This window comes from Diospyros lotus, chromosome 12, assembly GCF_014633365.1.
Source record: "Diospyros lotus cultivar Yz01 chromosome 12, ASM1463336v1, whole genome shotgun sequence".
Taxonomy (NCBI): domain Eukaryota; kingdom Viridiplantae; phylum Streptophyta; class Magnoliopsida; order Ericales; family Ebenaceae; genus Diospyros; species Diospyros lotus.
The window spans coordinates 32456105-32479808 of record NC_068349.1 but is presented as its reverse complement, the minus strand read 5'-3'; the positions used below and the strand labels follow the sequence as shown (position 1 = coordinate 32479808).

The 23704-nt window shown below is 36.7% G+C and overlaps 1 protein-coding gene and 1 pseudogene across 1 annotated transcript; one reads left to right on the top strand and one right to left on the bottom strand.

The window, feature by feature from the left end:
• Window positions 1–291: 291 nt before the first annotated feature.
• Window positions 292–3757, bottom strand: LOC127786921 (glyceraldehyde-3-phosphate dehydrogenase 1, cytosolic-like; annotated as a pseudogene).
• A 16813-nt stretch (window positions 3758–20570) lies between these two features.
• Window positions 20571–23490, top strand: LOC127813919 (AAA-ATPase At4g25835-like). Its single transcript, XM_052355052.1, has one exon. It carries the CDS (start codon window positions 20721–20723, stop codon window positions 22272–22274), a length of 1554 nt encoding a protein of 517 aa, XP_052211012.1. The 5' UTR covers window positions 20571–20720; the 3' UTR covers window positions 22275–23490.
• The last annotated feature ends 214 nt before the right edge of the window (window positions 23491–23704 follow it).

Below are 23704 nucleotides of genomic sequence, written 5' to 3'. Positions count from 1 at the left end.
TTACAAGTATTAGTTTGTTATGAGCTTATTTTTTTTTCTTTTGATTTTTTTTTTTTTGCAAGATGAAAAACACTTTAATAGAAGAAATAACCAAAAAAAATAAAAATGGCAGTAGTTGAACTATTTGTTGCCCATTAGCTAGATATTCCATTAGTATTCATAATCTTAATTTTGATAAATATATGGAATTGTAGTAATAAGAATGAATCTGAAGTATAAGATTTAATTAAATTAAAAGTAAAAAAAAAAATCATTTCTCTCGTATTAGTAGTCAAAAACTCGGGTTCGTACTTTCACCAATGCTACATTTAGCCAAGATAACAATAATAAGATTTTGGACATAAATAATGGAGCAAAGTTAGAAACCTAAATTGAAAATCTTTCCCCCGCTGTATATAACCAGTTGGGGTCATAGTTTGAACGGTTATTAATTATTCCAAAAGCAAAACCCCTAAAACATAAAACCTAGCAATCCTCACGACAAGCCGCGAATAGGAGCCAAAGCAACTCATTAAGCAGAGCCCATTTGCTGAAGCAGGTCGAACCACACAACAGCTCATTGGGTGTTGGCAATGTGCCGGATCAAGTCAACCACACGGTTGCTGCAAAACACAAAAACAAATTGTGGACAGGAAATGTTGCTTCAATTAGAAAAACATCTGAAATGCGTTATCTTAACATTTGCAAGCGTTATTTATATATATCAAGCTCTCACCTGTAACCCCATTCGTTGTCATACCAAGAGATGAGCTTCACAAAGCTGTCATTCAAAGCAATGCCGGCCTTGGAATCAAAAATGCTTGACCTGCGCCATGAGATTATTAACAAGTTGTAATTTATATTATTCAACTGCAGTAACAAGAAATCAAGAAAAAATGTGGGGACAAAAATGAACATTTGCTTATTCCAGATGAATTACAGCAACGGGAATTATAGCCCATTAACATGTGAAAGAGTGTAAAGTACTACTACGAACCTGGAGTCACCCACAAAGTCAGTTGACACTACATCATCTTCGGTGTAACCAAGAATTCCCTTCATATCACCCTCAGATGCCGCCCTATAAATACAAAACCAGAACGGGGAAGAGTATGGGATGATTCGAATGATGCTAAGACAACAAAAGTTATCTTGCAAGTTTGTTTTCCTGTCGTTATTTTCTCATTTTTCTTACTAGGAACCCCATAACGAGATGAAAATAAGACCAATATAGACAAGAATTACATTTTTTTTTTAATTTTTGAATGAACTTCAATAAAAAAATACTAGATCCTTACTTAATGGCGGCTTTGATATCATCATATGTAGCTTTCTTTTCAATCTTTGCAGTGAGATCAACAACTGAGACATCCACAGTGGGAACACGGAAAGCCATTCCAGTAAGCTTTCCATTTAGTGAGGGAAGGACTTTACCAACAGCCTTCAAAACAAATAAGAAACATGTTAGCGGGGAGGCAGGCGAGATTCCAAGAGAAGAGACTGGAAACAAATTGGCACATGATTAAAGCAAATCAAGAATAAAGATCCAACCAAAAAATTTAACACAACAAAAATTTAATGACCTTACAGAGGTATGCCCATGGATAGAGCAAGCTAGAGGTCTAGAATTCGTGTAACTAACTCCACCTAGTGGGATTGACAATTGTGATTGTTGTTGTGTTTGCATGGCACAGAGGTTTGTTTGCATTGAATGTCAATAGGCCCTTAATATCATCCTTTATGCGGGGTACAGGACTTACAATGCACTCAATATCTAAGCTGGCCTATGTTATGCATTTAGAAATTAAGGATATGCTACTATCCCATTGTTCATACACTACTTAAAGGCATCTTAATACCTTGGCAGCTCCAGTACTGCTGGGGATAATATTGAATGAGGCAGCTCTTCCACCTCTCCAGTCCTTCATGGATGGGCCATCAACAGTCTTTTGTGTCGCTGAAATGTGTGAAATGTTAAGACAGGAAAAAATCAATTTTATCTAATCCAAAAGGAAGACAAAACAAACCAGTAATCGAGTGCACTGTTGTCATGAGGCCCTCAACAATGCCAAAATTGTCATGAATAACCTGGCACAATTTATATTCAACAACCATAACATAGCAATTTTAGTCTTTTATTGCGTTATGAACTCATGGTTTAAATATCCAGTGATTGTAACTAAGTACAAAAGCAACCTTTGCCAATGGGGCAAGACAATTTGTAGTGCAACTAGCATTGGACACAACATTAATATCTGCTTTGTATTCCTTCTCATTGACACCCATAACAAACATGGGAGCATCCTTACTTGGAGCAGAAATAATAACCTTCTTTGCACCACCCTGGAAGCCAACAAAAAGAACAAACACATGACTATTAAATATTAAATTTCCAACTCAGCACAATATGCCAAAAAGAACAAGTAGTCATGTGCAAGGAATTCTACCAGCAGTGGTATTCTCGGAAATTAGATGAAAAACACAAACAATAGAGAAAAACAAAAATAAATTATAACAATAAACCAACTAAACATACAACAGTTCCATTAAAAAATATCAGATGCAGATGAAGGGATGACTAGCATTCCTCTTCAAATTGCATGCATGTAATTATGTCAATTCATAGATCGGCAAAATAACTCAAACCTTCAAGTGGGCAGCAGCTTTGTCGTTATCAGTAAAAACTCCAGTGGACTCAACAACATAATCAGCTCCAGTCTCACCCCATGGGATCTCCTCTGGATTCCTAAAGATTGAACAAAGAAAAATATATCAACAATTAGATGTTCCAACTAAAGGAAAATGAAACATAAAAACAGGATCAGTCTATACCTCATGCCGAAGACAGCAACAGGTTTGTCATCGAAGAGAAGGGTCTTAGAATCCTTCACCTTTAGATCATGCTTTTTCCATTATCCATGAACAGTATCGTACTTAAACATGTAGATCTGGTGCAGCAAAAACATCAAAATATTGTCAGCAAAAGAGGGATCTCCTGAGAGTGAATCCATGGCCTTGAGTGGACTAAGGGTGTCGGGATCATGAACGCGGATTCAAATCCATTATCCATGATCTAATGAAAAATGTGCATGCTCTATTGAAACAAAAGGTGATCCAGTAAAACAATGTGAAACCTAGCAGATGTAACTTGATCGTGCAAAATCTGATGCAGTTGCGAAATTTTTTACGTTTCACACATATTGTACACGCTCTCTTTAACGGAAGAAACTTCTATCGCCTTCATTAGTTAGTCTACGTTTAGTTGAAATGCATAATACAATGGGAGCACATATTGCAAGTTCGACTGACGCGTTTCCTAGACTAAAGAAACAATCGAGGCATAGAAAACGATCCAACGAAACATGCAAACATCAAAAGATCGAATCAATAAAATCGGAAGTGAAACAACGTGTTTACCATGTAATCAGTTGTGATGAACGGATCGTTAACGGCAACGAGTTCAACATCATCGCTCTGAAGAGCCACTCTGGCCACGAGACGGCCAATCCTTCCGAAACCTACGGATCACATTACGCCACACAAACATCATCAAAATCAAAACCGGAAAAAGTCGATTCCAAACGGGACGAACAGATCGTGATTGATATACCGTTGATTCCGATCTTGATTTTGGCCATGACGATTCCGTGCAACAACAAAATCAACGACTGGAAACGAGAGACAGAGAGAGAGAGAATGGAGAATCCGCAGCAGAGTGAGTCCAATGAGTTTAGCAGAGCGTGCATGAATGGATAGATATATATATAGGGGGCCTGGGGGGGCACGATATGAACAAATTGCAAGGAGGGTCCATGGGCGGATTTGTCAAGGGTCAATTTGAAAGGCGAGATTGGATCCCGGGAAGGGAAGCCATGTGATGAGAGTGGTCCCAAAATGGATGGACGCATCATCACCGTTCATCTTGATTATTTAACCCAGACCTGACTTGATCTGATCTGATTCGATCTGATCCGATCCATCAGCTCAATTACTCGCGTTAATGCATTTTCTTAATCTGTATTTATTTTCCATTAATAATCACGTCCCTAGATGAGAATTGAGATTAATATTGGTTAAGAATTGATTAATAAAATATTGGTTGAATATGTAAACTATAATATATGGAAGGATAAAGCTATTTGTACAGAATGAAGTGTACAGATAGCTTTATAGAATTAAGAAATGATCAAATTACCCTTGATTTGTTCAATCCAACACTCTCTCTCTCTCACCTCACCTCACCTCTGCTCTCCTCTCCTTTGTCTCTCTCTCGCCCTCGCCCTCGCCGCTTGCCAATCGTCGTTGCCCGCTGCACCTTAGTTGATTTGGGTGGTCGTCGATTGCTGAAGGTTGCAACGGTGAGGAAGCGAGACGGCAAGGCGCAGAAAGCGAGGTGCAAAGGTGAGGCGATGAGGTTGCAAGCGAGGGCAAGGCGACAACGAGATTGCAGGCGAGGGCGAGACGAGTGGCAAGGTTGCAGGCGAGGGCGAGGCGAGCAGCGAGAGAGGGAGAGAGAGAGAGAGAAGGGGGTGAACAAATCGCAATATATTGCGATTTATCGCGTCTGTAAAGAGGTTCTATGAACCGTTTCTGTACAAATAGCACGACCCTATATGAAAAAGTGTTTAAAGTGTCGTTTTGACATTCCCGAAGCATTTTTGTTTAGAAAATACAAAAAAAAAAAAAATAGTCTATTTACCTGGAGGAAGAAGTATATCTTGAAATATCAAGATAAAGGGTTATTAATGATTTTTTAAAAAATTTTCAGATAAGCTTAATAAACATGTTAGAAATGATAGAAGTCCAAAATACATCCCATATTTTGACTTTTTCATCCCAATTAACAAACATTCCCTATATGTATCCATTCCACTTGACTGTTATGACCCTTCCACCATATATATCACCACCTGCCACAGAAAAAGTCCAAATTACAGTTTATAGGATAATAAACAGCTCATGCAGGCTGCAGCAAGCTGTACAGGGATCAATAAGATTGAAGTCAAGATTGTGGTTCACAATCACCTTCATGCAAATAGCTAGCCAGCGGTAGATTTAATAATAAAAAACATTAGCAGATTTAATTATAAAAAAAATAGAAAAGTTTGAAACCCAAGCACCTGTAGGTAGTATCAAGGAAATTAATGATTTAACATATATCAACACTAAAATTAGAGGCTCATTTCAAAAGATGAAAAGAAACAATAAGATAAGACACCACTTGCTGCAACTGCATCAGCTGTGGTAATTAATACCAAGATGGTCACCATATCATGATCTAAAGGTCTTTCAAGGTTTACTGTTGCCCGGCCAGGCCACCAGCTAAACAAAGAGTAAAAACTTTGTTTAGAGATCAAGCCAGAAAATTTACAATTAAAGAAGCACAACCCAGCATATTACAAAAAATTCTTAAGCTTGCAGACCATTAAGTTTTGACATTACAAAATAGCATTATGATGCAACGACACACCAAGCCTTTATCCCCCACCATGTGGGGTTGGCTAACAAAATAGTAGTATCATGATCATGGATCAAAATAATGATATTGAAAACTGTATTATAGAGTTTAATCCATACAAAATGGTATAATTCATTGTAGAAATAAACACTAGCAGAACTTAAGCAGCCCCTAATGCACATGAGGCCCTTCCAGGTAGCATAAACCAAATGAGTTAGTCAAACTACCTTTTTAGTAGCCAACCTTGAAAATTGGAATCTAGGCCCTCTTCAAAAGCCTCAATTTGTCTAACAGCTATCTGCCTTGCATAACCTATTCCAGATTCAACTTTAGATGTGGCTTTAATGCCTCATATCAAGAGTCCGTATGATTTGCCAGCCTACTTCTTCACCAGGAACAACTATAACTCCCTTGGAGTTGGAAACCAGTAGGAAATCACTCACTAAAATGTTCCATCAATCAACAGTAAGATTTATTCACGCATAATCCTGCTTCAAATTCATAATTCAGCAACCAATATGAACAATATCAAAATAAAATATCATGCTCTCCTCATGCAGTGAAGATATCAAAATATGAAACTTTGGTCAGGCAGAAACTTTGGGAAGGATAACGATTAGACAGTTACATCTAATAATGAGAGCATCAGAAGGAGAGGTTATCCTTCATATTAAGTAGTCTGATGAATTCAGAAGGATCACAATAGAAAATCTTCCTTATATACATGATCTTTAGGGTAAGACAGATAAATCTACAAGAAAATCCTATTAGCTTACTAGGTGGGACCAGGGAACCCATAGCACAATTTTGATCAAGGATGATCTGAGGAAGAGATGCAAGATAGTGTCAGATACATGCAAATGTGCAAGAGGAAGAGGATGGGGGAAAGTAAAAGATCTTTTGTAAGTTGAAGTAATAAGAAAGCCACAGCACTGAGCTAACATCATGCATTTTTTGGACTTGATATAGAGAAAAGGAAAAGATCTTTGAAGATGAGGTACTGTTGTTGTCTTCCCAAAATAGATTGTGGTTGTTCAAAATCTTTGGCTTCAATCCACGATGCTCCCATGGCTGGCCACCTAAAGTTGAAAATTTATTAACATGGGAATTCAGATTGACCGACTCTGTTTTACCACCCATTTCATTTGGTCAACAAAATCCTCAATATTCAACTAAAAGATACATGACAATATTCCCCCACATATCCCAATGGACTGGCTATATGTGAGAGGAACGAAAATGCTTCATCTGCACTTGAGAATCTAATCTTGTTTGACAATGATTAAGCATGTTTATGGGCAGCTTCAAAAAATCTAAAAGCGATATGAGAACCTTCTAAAACAATTCAACCCATTCAACTGAACTCAATCAATTGATAAAAGCCCTTTTTCCAGCTACTAGCAACCAACTACATGGATCTTATTTCATATTTCACCCATATGTTGAAGTAATACAGGAAAAAATAATAAAATAAAAATTAAGGAAAGACAAAACAAATTCAAAGTAGGAAAATATTTGTGTTAGGCAAGACATTTCCAGGAAGCTATCTTTAGGATAATAATTTTCCCCACTAGGTGCAAAGGTTCATGAAAATTCTAACCATAAAAGACTGTTTAACTAAGAAATTAAAATTGTACTTTTTAATCTCTTTTACCATTAAGAACTCAAACCCACCAATTGAAAGTAATAAGAGAGTAAAGAAAAGAGATGGCAGTAATCAAAAGAAGAAAGAAGAGTTATTTTTCGCTCTTTTTCGCACTTTGTTTGTCTAAATCTATTTATAGACTATAAAAAGCTGTCCGTCAATAGACACGAAACTAAAGAATACAACATTTTAAAAGATCATGTCCCTTTGAGAAATGATTTATCCTTTGAAAATATCATAACTCTTCAATATATAAAAGACATGAATTTAAAATTTTGAAAGTATGTCTTTTTAAATTTAAATCGAATGACATGTCTTTTTGTCCATAAGTACCACTTTTCTTAAATAAAATAAATCAAAGAATAGATTATAATATATATATCATAAAGTTATTATTATTAGATAATATTAATATATATATATATAACAATTCTCCACTTTTTATCTAATAATAATACTAGTAAAAGTAAAATAAAACTAAAAGTGGCCAAAGCTTCAACCCTTAGAATGAATATGAATATAATATTCATATTTGCGTTATACATGAATTCTTGATTCTGCAACGACAACGCATTTTAATGGACCTTGCGCTTTAACAAGTACTCTCAAATTTCACTAATAATTATTTGAAAACAACCTCTCACCTTCTTAATTACCTACATATGCAGTTTTATTAAGAGTGTCCACAATCGATTTATCACTCCACTTTAAGCTATGAGAATTGTTAAGAAGAGAATTCAGCCTTCTCATTGTGAAAAAAACAAAAGTGCATATAGCCAAATATGAGACTTTAGAAGAATAGCCCTTACACATATGCACTTCGCCCCACTATTCTTTGAATATATTATGCACTGAAAATGTAACCTCTGCGTTAATATTTTAAGGATAATTCTTGAAGTATCGTTTCGACATTTTTAAAACGTTTTTTGTTTTGAAACATTAAAAAATACGAGAAAACAATTTTACTGTATTTACTCAGAGACGACGAATCAGGAGAAAGCTTACTGATAGCCTCCTTCCTTGATTGCATCTGCAGTTCCTTCTATTCCGATCCTTCTATATATCTAGTGTATTCACCCCACTTGACTGTTATGACCCTTCCACCATATATATCACCACCTGCCACAGAAAAAGGCCAAATTACAGTTTATACATAGGATAATACACAGCTCATGCAGGCTGCAGCTCGCTGTACAGGCATCAATAAGATTCAAGTCAAGATTGTGGTTCACAATCACCTTCATGCAAATAGCTAGCTAGCGGTAGATTTAATAATAAAAAACATTAGCAGATTTAATTATAAAAAAATAAAAAAGTCTGAACCCCAAGCAACTGTACGTAGTATTAAGGAAATTAATGATTTAACATATATCAACACTAAAATTAGAGGCTCATTTCAAAAGATGAAAAGAAAGAATAAGATAGACGCCATTAGCAGGGGTTACGTTTCTCTCGAGTTCCAAGGGGCTAGGTACTCCACTTGCTGCAACTGCATCAGCTGTGGTACATTGGCAATCCCCCACTTGTCCCAATGGACTGGCTATATGTGAGAGGAACGAAAATGAAGATCGGGGATAATTTTGTAGAAGGGGCAGAGAAACGTGGAAGAAAGCATGAGTCCAATACTATGCTTCATCTGCACTTCAGAATCCAATCACGTTTGACAATGATTAAGCATGTTTATGGGCAACTTCAAAAAATCTAAAAGCAATATGAGAACCTTCTATAACAATTCAACCCACAACCTGTTAATTATTTGTTTGCATCGAGTAAGCCCAAAGACGCGTTCTGAATCAGTTAAAGCTTCAGGGAGTTTGTTAGGCAAAGCTATAACGGTAACTACCTAATCTCTAACGATAACTACCGGTATTCTAAATTGTAAAGTCCGCCTCTATACTCTATAAATAGATGGCTGGACTTTGTCTATGGGACACAGAAAAACAGACGAGTGAATTAAGAGAGAAAAGTCTAATTTGATAGCCTTTGTAATCTCGGTAAAGCGTGCTCGTGTGAAGCTTTTGTACTGATTCATTCAAGAACATAATAAAGATTACTTTTGGTTGGAAGGCTGGATGTAGGGTCATCATTCTTATGGTGATCTGAACCAGGATAATCTCTAGTGTATTGTGAGTTGTTGTTTTGTTCTCTATTTCCTTATTATTTTATTTTCTGTTTTCTGTAACATTCGTGTGTGAAAGTGTGCGTTCAAAAGATCTATCAGAGTGATTCCAGTTTTCTGTAACATTCATTCAACTGAACTCAATGAATTGATAAAAGCCCTTTTTCCAGCTAGTAGCAACCAACTACATAGATCTTATTTCTGTAAAAGGGTTGTCATCTCAATTAAATTAGAACAAAATGCCCTTCTTTGTTATCTCCAGACAGGTTAATTAATCTAGGTAAACTGCGGCTTCTGTCATCCCCTAGCAGCATTACCCTAAATGTGAAACTAGCATCAATCTTCTCAATTGAAGCACTTACTGATCCCCACCATATTAGACCAAACAATCCTAACTGATATTTCCTCATTGTATCTTTCAACAAATGATAACATGATTAAATTATCGCCTTAGCATCATGATGTAACCAGATTCATTTTTATAACTTGTTCTCCACAAAATATGGATTAACTAACAGGTTTTTAAGTTACTGAATGCTTTATACCATAAAGTATGGTTGGTTTTCCGTTAAAGCTCAAATAGATAACAACAGACACCTGTATCATAACTCCATGCAGTCTCTTCTGTTTGAATTTTTTTTTTTTTTCTTGATAAGCTTTTTATGCCTGACCCCACCTATCGGGATGACAGCTTTTAAATGTTAAATGGACCTCGTAAATAGGCGTGTTCAAAAAAGCCGTTAGACCGCAGTTTCTGGCCGAACCAAACCGGTCGGTTTTTTTAAAGTGGAGGTCCGGTTCAGTTTAAAAAACTGCCAAACCGCGCGGTTCGCAGTTTGGCAGATTGGCGCCCGAATATATAATATATAATTTTAAAAAATATATAATTCATATATTATAATTATAAAAAGGGGCAGGAGGTCTCTTCAGCTCTTCCTCTCCTCTCTCTCCCCTTTCCCCCAACCAAACCCTAACCCTAAGCCATTTGCACCCATCCACACCCGTCGCACCCTCTTTCTTTCCCCTTTCCCTCGAACGACTGTCGATCGGCACCAACCCCCATTTCTCATTTCTTTCTCTCTCTTACATTCTCTCTCTCCCTCTCTGCTCCCACAGCCTCTCTTCGATCGCTGCCACTATCTCCCATCGCTGCAAGCTCCACCGCCCCCCACCATTGCCATCCACAACGCTGTAGTCAATAGTCGTTGACTCGTTGCATCTCGCTCTCTACTGGTGGTCTGGTCACTGCGGCGCTCCCTCTGCCTCTTTGTCACTCTTGGCTTTGGTTCATTACACGTCGACCTCTCTCTTGCTCGCTCTCGAACACTCCACTCTTGATCCGTTCTATGGTTGTTGACTCCGGACAGCTCGGTGGTCGGCAGTTGTTATTGTGCGGGTTGCCCAGCACCCCTGCCTCTCTCTCGCTCACTACCACTGTAAGTTCTCTCATTTACTGCTCTATTGGGTTCTGAGTTTCAGGGTTATAGGATTATTCTATGGGTTTAGTTGCTGGCATATTAGGGTTTCCTGTTTCTCAAATCGTAGAAACAAATTGCTCGATCTGTTAAGAGGTGCAAACTGCATATGCGATTTGGTGCATTTTTTTGGCCAAACCTCTGCTTTTGATTAATATTGCATGGCATCAGACCACGAAAATCGCACCAAACCGCACCGCAAATTATGGTGTGGTCTGGTATGGTTTTCACGGACCAAACCAGACTTGGTTTAATGCCAAACCCCATGTGCGATTTGGTGTGTTGAAAATAGTCTAAATTGCTAAAATCGCACCATGAACACCTCTACTCGTAAAACACAAGTACAAATACCAATAAGACATTTTGAAAATAACAACGTATAAATCTACCACCAAGTCAACAATGTGTCACTTTTGAAAATAACAACGTATAAATCTACCACCAAGTCAACAATGTGTCACTATCAGGGCAGATTCAGAAAGAAATTTATGTTGAGGGAATTTAAAATTTTAAAAATTAATATAATAAAATTCTTATATAATTAAAACAAATTTTCACTAATATTATTTGAGTTTGTTTAAAGTTAATGATAAAATTTGGATGAGTTTAGTCTTAGATTTACAATTTTTTACTTATAAATAGGTTATGCCCAAAAATGGAGAGTTGTATATCACAGATTTTGAGATGAGTTGTAATTTTTTTTAGGTGGACTGTTATTAAACATTATTTTTTTCACTAAAAAATTAATGCGGTAGTAGGCTCACATGTAAATTCGCCCTTGATCATGACTCCAAAAATTTGGAAGATGTCTTTTTATTTTATTTTTTAGTTGTTATATATTTATTTAATGGTTATTTACAGTTACACTCTAAAAATTACACTTATAGAGTAATAGAATGATTTAACAGTAGTTACTATTAGTGGTAACTGCCTTGTAGAGTTTGAGATAGCTTATATATAAAGTTATTCACACGCTGTCGAGAATTATGTATGAATTACAAGAAAATTATTGAAATCTTTCTATTCTCCCATAAATTAGGTCTATTTTCTCCCTCATTTCTCGTGAATTCTCCATAATTTTGGTCAATTCTCTTTAATTTCAATATGTTCTCCCCCTCTTATACTCTTTTATTTTCTCCTCAATTCTTGTTATTTCTCTCTCAATTCTAATTCTATCTTCAAAGAAAAATATTAGTTAAGACTAAAGTCCTAACACAATGCCATTCACATATGCAAAGGAAAATGTCAGCCTAGCTATCAAAGTTGAGTTCATAGGGGAAAAGATGGCATCAAATATAACTAGTGCAATTTGGACTTAGCACAACTAAAAATTTCTATGAACTCATAGACAAGTAGCTCTTCTACTTCTGCTAGGCACATCAATTGTCGTAATTGATAAACAACCAATGGTAGATGATGATGTACACTACAACAAAATTTGATTTTCTTTACAAAAATTTTTGTAGCAAAAAATTCAATTTTTATAACAAAAATCAATCAGTTACAAAAATATTTCGTAGTGAAAATCGTAGTCAAAGTCTCGTAGTTAATAGTATTTACTTATGATATAAAGTATTAGTTTTAATTTTTTGTAGCAAGAAAGTATTAGTTTTCTACTACAACATGTATCTTAACTAATTGTGCCAAATACATATTTTAGAAACAACAAGTTCAAGGGTACAATTGACTCGAAATTGTAAATTTAGGGATATCTTTAAAACAACAAAAAAGTTTTAAGTGTTTAAATGAATAAAACATATAAGTATAGGGATTAAAATATGTATTTTACCTATAAAATAAGATCAATTGAGGCAAGTATGAAGCTTTAAAATGCAATTTTAAGTTCACCCATGATTACTCAAGCTTGTGTAGACATTAATTGAGTAATAAAATATAAAAGTAAAAATCTTAGGGTATTAGGTAAAACTAAAGATTAGTAGAGTAAAATATTATTTACAAAATGGGTAAAAAATTACTCAAGTGATTTGAAAAGTTAATCGAGTTACCTGTATAGAAAATATAAAAAATTACTCGAATAATTAAACTAATTATGCGACTAAGAGAACATCATTACTTGAGTAAAAGAAAATTACTAGAGTAAGATTTAAAATAATGTTATATTTAAGAAATTTATCTTATTAGTACTTAAGTAAATAGTGTAATTATAAGAGAAAAAGGTATGGTCATTCAAGTAAATCTAAATTTTTATGCAAATAATTTTTAAAATAGAGAAAGACAGAAAAACCCTCCACATATTATTTTAATGGGGTAATCTAATTATCACTTGACTAACAATTCTAAGAGTCGATTAATTCAGCTGTCCTACCGGTTCAGCCACCGCCCTGGTTTGCTGGAACTATCCAAACACCGCCATAGTCTTGCCATCTGCTACTTGTCAACTGTCGATGCATCTTCTCTATAGGCACTGGTTCACAACTTGTCGGCCACTGAAATCTCTCTCCTTTCCCTTGTAGCTCCTCTCTTTTTCTTTTGATTATTAGTAAAACATTCTCTTATAACATTTCAAATTGTAAATTTGATATATATATATATACATACATATTAATATGAAAATATTAACTTGATGGACAAATAGTATTTCCAATATTAAAAAATCAATATGTATATATCCAAAAATTTTATTTATATAGTATTATTATTTATTTTCTAAATCAAAGCAATGTGGTACCACATGCTTATGGGCCTATGACTCGGATATTGGGTTGGGCTTTTCCAAATTTTAGTGAGTGCTTTTCAAGATAATAACTTCTATTATTTTATTTATGTAGTATAAATGAAAAAAATGGTCCTCACCAAATGGGAAATGGTTTTCAATCTTGAGCACAAAGTCTACCATCTTGCGTTCAAGTAGGATTACAAATGAGCCAAACTATTTAGAGTGACTCGGTGTTTGATTTGACAAAATCTCATTTGAGTTCATTCGTTAAGGTAAACAAAGCGAACTTGAGTTTAATAAAACTCAGTTCATTAAACTTCATGAACATAGTTGATTAAAAGTTTGTGAATACTAATAAACTTAATTAGAGACTCATAAACTTGTTCAATTAGAAGTTCGCAAAAAATTCATGAACAAATTTATTTATAAATACATTAATATATTTATTTATAATTTTATAAATATATTATTTAAAATAAAGTTATCAAACTTTAAATTATTATAATAATATAATTAAATTGAATATATTTAAAATTATTATATATATATTAATTTAATCATTTAACATAATATAACATGTATATATAATAAAGTAAAATAAAAAAATTAGATTTAAACAAAATATATAATAAGTTCTGGTGAGTCTAAGCTCGAGCTTGAGTTTGTTAGCAAGCGCTCAAGCTCGTGTATACCTCAAAGCCGAATTTGGCTCGTTAACTTTTTGACAAACTGAGCCCAAGTTGAGCTCAAGCTTAAAAATTAAATCACAAGCCAAGCTTGCTCGGCTCTACTCATTCAGTTGCAACCCTATATTCAACCACCTTTGTGCGTCTTTCCTATTATAAGGATTTACCCCTCATTATTGAATGTTACATTTTCTTTAATATTTGAAGATAGTGTTGGCACAACTAATGCCTTACACTTGACACTATGCCATATGTTGATTTGCTTTTGATGATGAAACATTTTATATTTTTTGAATGAAATATGTTTTATATCTTTAGAAATCGAACATGAAATATTCAAATAATGTCAAAGGATAAATTTATGCTTTCAATGCACACAAAATCTTTTGTGGCATGAAAGTTAAATTGGAACATCATACTTTGAAAATATTTTAAAAAGAACGTTTTTTAGAGTGTGTGTGTGTGTGTTAAAATATTTTGAAAAAAATAAAATACTCTTTTAAAATGAACAAGGCAAAACTGTCAATATTTGTTGAAAAGAAGTCAACCATTTTGTGCTTTTTGTTTATGGGTTGATGAAAGCAAGTCGAAACATTCTGACTTGTTGTCAAAAAGAGTCCATCAATTTTGACCTTATACAAAAAGAAGTCGACCATTATCTTGAACTATCGATAGGGTAAATTTTAATTTTTTGTACTTTTTACGTAAGTTTAAAAAGAGTCAATTGTCACTGTATAATTTCAATTTTTTTTCAAAACTATCAACTTCTTATCAAAACAGTCAAGTGGTTTTCTAAAGAAGCATCTTTTAAAAAAAAAATGGAATATTTACCCAAAATCATACGTTGATTTCAAATTTCTCGATGGAAACAATTGACTGATTTGATAAATTGTCAACAGTTTCTCCATTGACCTGATTAAATGGCTAGTTTTTGCAAGCATTTAATACTCCCAACGGTCAATTAATTCAAAATACAAGAGAAACCTATAAATACCAATCTAAGGACGCATTAAAAAAAGTTACGAAGTGATAAAAAGTTTCAAGTGTTCCCATCTTTCTTTCTTGTGCTCAATCTTTCAATCTTTCTCTCAACTAAGGCTATAATTCATTCACTATACTTTATTCAAGTTTTGTTGTATATTTTAGAGAGATATTATAATTGAGAGGTTTAACTCTTAGGGTGTGTTTGATTACAAACATGGAATTTGCATGGAAAGAAAATGTTTTCTTGGTAATTCAATTGTCTAGAATTATATTCCAAGGAAAATATCAATTGAAGGTGTTTGATTAGCTTAATTTTTTACCTAGAAATTGTTATAATTTTCTAACTTTTAATTTTTGATTGCGATTATTTTTCATAAAAATAATCACATATACACTGATCAATAATATACAAATTAATAATTAATTACAAAAATAAATTAAATATACATATTCAAAAAAATATAAATCAAACACAAATATACATCTCCCAATTCATCCATCCTTCAAAGACCCATCTTTGTTGTTGAGCAACGAGGAAGGAAATGTAGAAAGAGAGAGAGACCCATTTTTGTTGCTGAGCAGCAAGGAAGGAGATGAAGAGCAGAGACCCATCTTTGTTGCTGAGAAGAGAGGAAGATCTTTGTTGCTGAGCAAAGATGAAGGCAATGTATATATATATATATATATATATTGCAGCAGAGACCCATCTTCCTCATTGCAGCAGAGATCCATCTTTCTCACTGTAATGTGTGTGTATATATATATATATATATGTACATTGCAGTAGAGACCCATTTTACCTAGTAGAGACCCATCTTCCTCATTGTAATGTATATATATATATATATATACATTGCAACAGAGACCCAGCAAAGCAGAGACTCAGCAGAAACCCATCTTACCTAACAAAGACCCATCTTCCTCACTATAATGTATATATATATTTCTGCGTGTAATCTGCTCTTCACCTCTTTCCGCCCCTACTCAATGCAGCGCCTCTTCCGCTCTTACAAAAAGGCCGTCACCCCACATTCGCCTCCCGTTCGCCGACCAACCCCTCAAAGCTAAGGGAAAGACCAAGTTTGGTTCATTCTCTCTCCAAGAGACATTTCAAAGCTTGCCTGGAAAATAATTTCTCTGACCTCCGATGGGAATTTATTTTCTAGTAAAAGTGAAAAAAGAGGGTCACGTAACCCTGAGTGGAAAAATATTTTTCATGAAAAATTTGGTCAATCAAACACTCCAAAAACTTGAATTTAGGTAGAAAATGACAATTTTTCATGAAAAAAATAGCCAATCAAACAGGCTTTAGATCTTCTTAATTGTAAAATTTATTGTATTTCCTAACAATTTTGCTAGGAAATACAATAAGCCTAAATTTATTGTAAAATTTAGGCTTGGTCTCTATTAATCTTCGAGGTAAGTTGATTAACAACCCTAAGTCCACAAAATCATATAAGGTGTAAATAGGATCTCATCAATGTTCCTTATAAAGTGTTTATTGAAGAGCATCTTGTCGTCACTAGGGTAGGCAACGAGGAGTGGTGGGTACGAGGCTAGTACAATGGGGTAACGGACAAAGTTGGGGTGCCTCGACCTCAACCTCTATTTAACTAATTTCATTAAAAATATAAATATATATAATTATATTTTTAATATACTTGTACAATTTTAAAATATATCTATACAATTATCTCTCAACCTTTATTGCATTATAAATTTTATTATTATTACTATTTTAATAATATATATTAATAAAGGAAATGATTTTATACACAACAAAATTTATTGATATAGTATGAATTCATTTTCTCCAAATCCAAGTAATATGGCGCCGCGTGGTTGTGCAGCTCGTGGGCCTATGGCTTGGGGGATTGGGCCGGGTTGTGCCTGGGAGCCCAACCCCTTCCTCTTAGCCCAGCACAACATTCAATACAAATGCATAAATTGTTCCTTTCCGGCAATCCTAATCCAAAGTTAACTTGAAGCCATACCTAGCTTTAGCCTTTAAGAGGGTCGGGTCGGCCACACTCTTTCATCACTATCAAACTCTTCACCTTTTAAATCCGAATATATATATATATATATATAGAGAGAGAGAGAGAGAGAGAGAGAGAGCAGTGCAGGCAGGCTTTGAGGAGGGGGAGAATATTAAGGAGATAAAAAAAAAAAAAAGGGACAGGCAAAAGAGCATCCAAAGCTCCATTTTTGGTGCCCCTTTTGTTTTCTGCTTTTTATTTGTTCTTTTCCTTTTTCTCCATTGGCCATTGCCCCAATGGCAAAGCCCAGCGCCAATTAATGGAACTGATTCCCCCCTTTACCCTCTTCCCACTACCAACCAATTAGTTGCTCATCTGCTCCCCCATACAATCCTCACTTCTCAAACTATTGTAAGGACATCCACTATATGAATTTTATCTCATAATATCTTAGATTCTATGTTATGTTCATTTTTTTTTTTATATTTGTTGGTCCTCAAAGAATATAAATTTTGAGACAACCAATTATTTTGCGACACAAAATTTAGTCGTAGATTTCAAAAATCGGTCGTCTTTTGACGAGTAGACAGAGTTCGAGAGTGACAAAATATGATGATCATATGTCGGTGCTTAAAAATAGCAAAATATTTTTTAAAATTAATTTGTTATCATATACTTTGTCTAAAATGGTAATGAAGCGGATCTCTGAGCCAGCCAATTGATGATTTGACACATTATAAATATTAAATTTGAGCTATATATATATACATATATATATATATTGTTGATTGATTCTCTCTTGTTGGTCTGTCTTTCTGCAAGGCTGACTCTGTGTTGGTTAGGGTGTTTTAGGCTCGCATGTGCCCATCTCCATGCATGCATGCTTGCTTGCATGCTTGTGGCTGTGGCTTTAAGTGTCAACCAAAGCCCCTCTTCTCCGTTCTTTTTTCCTCTCTTTTTCTTTACTTTTAACCTAAATTTCAACCATTTTTGGGGAATTGGACACCTCAAAAAGAGCCCTCCAGCTCCACTAGGGATCTTTTTTTTTTTTGGCTTTATTGGGCTGCAAAATTGCTTTCACAAACTAAAGAGACCCTTTTGGACCTAAAGATGTGTGGTTATATTCTTTTCATAAATTCATTCCCCCCCCCCCCCCCCCCCTCCACCTAAAAAAAAAAAAATCATGCATTGATTGGTAATTTCTTTGACTTTTAACTTTGAGATAAAATTAGCTTAATTTTGGCTTTAATAGAGACTCGTCTAGATTCACATCAATGTAATAGTTTATGAAGCTAAAATTGAGAATTTAGATATGATTATAAAAAAATTATATCGATATTTGTGATATTTATACAACAATTTAAGGGGGGATGAGTTTGGTGGTAATCTAATTTTAAGGTGGGTTGTGAAAACCAAGAAACATAAAAAAGAACAAATTTGATGAAACGTTGGGTGGAAAAACAATCAAAAGCAACCCTTTTGCCCAAGAAAAGACGTGAATTTAAAGAGAAGATGCATATGCTCCAATCTTCCGTATGTCTCTCTCTATGCATTGGAAAAAATTCGAATAAATATATATATATTTATTCTTCTTCTTCTTCTCCTGCAACAAACTAATTAAAATTCGAGTGTCTCTCTCTAATTCAATAATAATTTAGTCATCGTTGAATTAAAAAAAGAAAAAGATCTACAAACTATTGAAATTTGATTAATTTGTCTTATAAAGTGTTGACGTACGAGAACCGTCAACCGGAGTCCGAGAGCCCACAATGCGATAACGGGTGCCGAAGAGTAAGAAACAGAAGCAAAAGAACAAACAAGAAACACACAAGATTTTTACGTGGTTCGGCTCAAATCGTGCCTAATCCACGACTGTTCTCTGGTTATTCTGACAGAGTCATAGTATGTAATTCAGTCATCCTTCTTTTTACAGTGGCGTATCATCCTCTATAAATAGAGTCGTATTATTTATAATTCGAATCAGTTCTAAGTATGGAAGGAGTCTATTCCGTTGATGGCGCTTTCCTTATCGTTCGGAATTTCAGGGATATGTTCCTTGTCTTCAGGGATTTGAATTACTTCTGATAAGCAGGTGTATATCGCTTCTGATTATCTCGCGGTCTTCTGGCTGTTCTAATCTTTGGCGTGTCTTTCGGCGAAGCTGAAGTCATGATGTGATGTTGGGATGTTGTTTCGAGCGAGCGAGCTTAGGGCGAGGTCGCTGTCTTCAAGCGACCTGACTTTTTACCGTGAGACTCTTCATTGGTGGTCCTCGATCTTTGGGTCTAGCGGGCCTCTAAGGAATTCCGACCGGCCTATTGGGCCTTGGGTATTTTGGGTTCGCCCTGCGGGATCGGGTCCAGCTCGTTAGCTGATTCCCGGAGATCGCCCATAACATAAAGAAATAAAGAATATAAAAAGAAAGAGAAAAGAAAATAAAAAAATATTTTTTTTATATTAATAATTTTAGAATAATGTTATTAGTACACCTTTATGTACACTTTAAGTTACACAAAAGTGTATCAATGACAAAAATGTCTCTCATGAGGCGCATGGAGACAACGGTATTTTGGTCATAATATTTTTTTATGTAATTCAAAATATACAAAAATAATGTATATTTAACATGATTGATGATTTTAACGCTAATAAAAAACGTAATTAAAATTATAGATTCCTTATATTTTTGCTAAAATCCCGTGAGAGAACTCATGAGTGCAAGGACTTTATCGTACGTAATGGGGTCCACGTGGAACATGGTAAGAACGGAACAACGGTTCGGTATTTAGCGGTGTAGATTTGTCTCATCATATGATCATCATTTAAAGAAGGTGATATGCTGATTCATAAGGTTAGGGATAATTATCGTTGGAATTAGAACATTCTCATCTTTCAATTCATGTCTAAATCCCAGACGCTTTTCTTGCATCCACCAAACACCGCCCAAAGATAATGCTTTATAATTGATCTCATAACACAAGATAACTTTTTAAATCAAGATAAGTTAAAGATTCGTATTAATAGGTCATAAGTTTGATTTTTTGCGCCTTCACGAACATAGCCCAGTGGTTGAGATCGTACATGTATTGGTCTCAAAGAATTTTAGATTCTAGCTACTATATAATCAGTCATAGGTCTCGTGTTTCAATTTCACTGTTGAATTTCGTGATTTATTTCTCTTATAGAAATCTTGGGGTTGAGCTGCGGGAGCCCTTAAGGTGAGGGATTTCAAATTTAGGTCTCAAAATTTGATTTTTTGTTTTACGTAATGAGATAAAACCTTTACCTATAATTTATTTTATTTATCAAAATTAAAAATAAGAGCCACGAAAGATCAATCAAAAATGATAATTTTAAGATAAAGTTTTATAATAAATAAATAATCAATAAACAAACAAATTCCTAGTCCGTCAAAAGCAAAAGCTCGTGGCCCCCTCGCTCGTGTCATGTTTCCTCTCTCTCTCTCTCTCTCTCTGGGGGCAGTGGGCTTTGTTTTGCCTCAGCTTTGGCTTTATCTTTGGACGCTAATATGCTTTTTGGCAGCCTCAGCCTCAACTCGAACAGTGCCTTTTATCTCTCTCCCGTTGTCGTCTTCTTCTTCTTATTCTTCTTATAAGTTATAATTCCTCTTTCTCTTTCTATATATAGACAGAGAGATAGAACTAATGATCGATCGATCAGATACAGAGAGAAGAAGCTGAAATTAATTAATTAATTAATGGAGGTATTGTCGCAGCTGTGGTCGCTTCTGGGACTCCTCACCGTTCTCCAGAACGTCTTGCCTTCGCAGCTTCTCTCTCTCCTCAGCTCCTTCTACGAATCCCTCACCGACTTCTTCAGCCCTTACTCCTACTTCGAGATCCCTGAGTTCAACGGCTACTGCGGCGTCGACGTCAACGACCTCTACCGCCACATCAGCCTCTACCTCAACTCCCTCCACTCCTCCGCCGCCTGCCGCCGCCTCACCCTCTCCCGCTCCAAGTCCTCCAGCCGCATTTCCTTCACCGTCGCCCCCAACCACACCGTCCACGACTCCTTCGCTGGCCATCGCCTCTCCTGGACTCACCACGTCGACGCCGTCCAGGACTCGCTCGACGAGCGCCGCAGCTTCACTCTCAAGCTCCCCAAGCGCCACCGCCTCCCGCTGTTGTCGCCCTATCTCGACCACCTCACTGCCCGAGCGGAGGAGTTCGAGCGAGTCTCTCGCGAAAGGAGGCTCTTCACCAACAACGGCCACGGATCTTACGAGTCCGGATGGGCCTCCATTCCGTTCAGGCATCCTTCGACCTTCGAAGCCCTGGCGATGGAGCCGGAGCTCAAGAAACAGCTCATGGATGACCTAACTGCGTTTTCAGAAGGACGAGATTTCTACCACAAGATCGGACGAGCTTGGAAGCGCGGCTATCTGCTCTACGGTCCTCCTGGATCCGGAAAATCCAGCCTCATCGCCGCCATGGCCAATTTCCTCTGCTACGACGTCTACGATCTCGAACTGACGAAGGTCACAGACAACTCCGAGCTCCGAGCTCTGCTGATCCAAACGACGAATCGCTCTATCATCGTGATAGAAGACATCGATTGCTCTGTGGATTTAACCGGCGACAGATTGTCGAAAAGGAAAGTCACTCGCCGCGAGAAAGGACGTCGAGTCCCCGACGACGACTGCGGCGACGATAACGGCCGGGTGACGTTATCGGGGCTCCTGAACTTCACCGACGGGCTGTGGTCGTGCTGCGGGGAGGAGAGGATCATCGTTTTCACGACGAACCACAGGGACAATGTGGACCCAGCGCTCGTCAGATGCGGGCGCATGGACGTGCACGTTAGCCTGGGCACGTGCGGGGCGCACGCCTTCAAGGCGCTGGTGAAGAACTACCTGGGCGTGGAATCTCACGCGCTGTTCGACGTGGCGGAGAGCTGCATAAGGTCGGGCGGGGCCCTCACGCCAGCTCAGATCGGAGAGATCCTGCTGCGTAATCGCCGGGACGCTGACGTGGCCATGAAGGCGGTGATATCGGCAATGCAGGCCAAGATGTTGGGAGCCGACGTGGACTTGGCGGAGGGGGGAAGGGAGTACGATGAGTGGACGGCAAGGACGCCGGAGAGTAGCTTAGAGAGAAGGCTGACGGAGTCGCCGGAAAACTGGGATGGGTCACCGGGGAGATGTCGTGGGAAGAAGAGGAAGGAGGGTTCACAATGGGAGAGAAAAGTGAAGTTTTGGGTAAGGCTGAGATCTCTGTCCAAGTCCGACTCGGGAAGGAGAGGAGTGTGAAATCAAACCAAATCAAATCAAATCAAATCAAATCAAATGATTTTCAGTCATATTTATTTATATTTGACGACTATTTCATTTCAGGTTATCCTCATCATTTATCGTACGTACGTACGTACTCTAAACATTGTAAATTAAAACTATTAACTAACGAAGATGATATTTAAATTAACACGTTGAGTTGAGTGGCGTCTTTAATTTTGCATCCACAACTGCAAGTTTAGATTAGAAGATTGTCTTCATTCTACAACTGCAAGTTTAGATTATAAATTCACCTCCAATTTACTACTACTTCCTCATCATGCTGCTCTCAGTCCCTCATTCTCTTTTTTCTTTTCTTTTCTCTCTCTCTTCTCATTTTCACTATCGTTTGCCATCGACGTAGTCGCTTTCACTGCAATTAAAGTCATTGTTCACCTCCGTCGCCATTGTCGCAGTCTTCATCTCTTCTCTCTTTTCCCCCTCTCTCTTCTTGTTCCCGGTGTTGTTCGCCTTCGACGCAGCTGTCGCGCCGTCGTTCCCTGCCAACACCTCCATCTCCTTCTCTCTCTCTCTCTCTCTCCTCGTTCTCACCTTTGTTCTCCCTAGATGTGATTGTGACATTTCTGCAAGTTAGCTAACTATGAAGTAAGAAGTAAGAACCAGCTAACAACAGTGATTAATATGATTTACCGGCGGAGTTACTATTCCATTATCTTTCATTCGCTACTGCAAAAAATTTACAGAATCCGAACACTTTTACTCTCATTGTTAACATCCAGATAAAGGTAGCTAGACAAGATGGACCAAAAATATATTCTGTCTGATTTTATGTATATTGGTAATGATTATTTATCTATATCTATTTCTTAATTTACTACAGTACAGCGCACAGCCCCAGTAATAAGGTTGAGGGAAGGGAACACTCCTTCCAACAATCTCCCCCATCAATGAGGTTGAGGGAAGGGAACTCTCCTTTCGACAATCATACAAAACCTTGCCAATAGCCATAAAAGATCACAACTGCCACAAAAAAAACACATACAAAATTATAAGAATCAAGTTGGGAGGGCCAGAATGAGGTTACTTATAGTCTTACAAAAGGAAAGGGTTGACCGGCAGTCAAGGAACACTAGGGCAGACAGGCGAGTACAACGAAGCAAGGGATTACTGAAGCGAGAGGCTCTGGAAGTAGACGGCGGCAAAGGCTCTGGAAGCAGATAGCGACGAAGCAATCGGACTGGAAGCAGATGGAGGTGAGGGAGATCAAACTAGAGGAAGAAGACGAAGAAAAATAAGAAAGGAAATGAGGTCGATCATATTCAATTTTTTAGGGCTTCATGTGTGTTGGAAATGCACTTCTAGTCAAGTTGTTAAAATTCTGAAATGGCTCAAAAGTTTCTGAAAATTACACAAATGACCCAAAAAATATTTCTGGCCGTTTTTCCTGT

What these genes read in the sequence shown, in the direction of transcription:
- LOC127813919 (XM_052355052.1), top strand. Translation starts at nt 20,721, where the DNA reads ATGGAGGTATTGTCGCAGCTGTGGTCGCTTCTGGGACTCCTCACCGTT.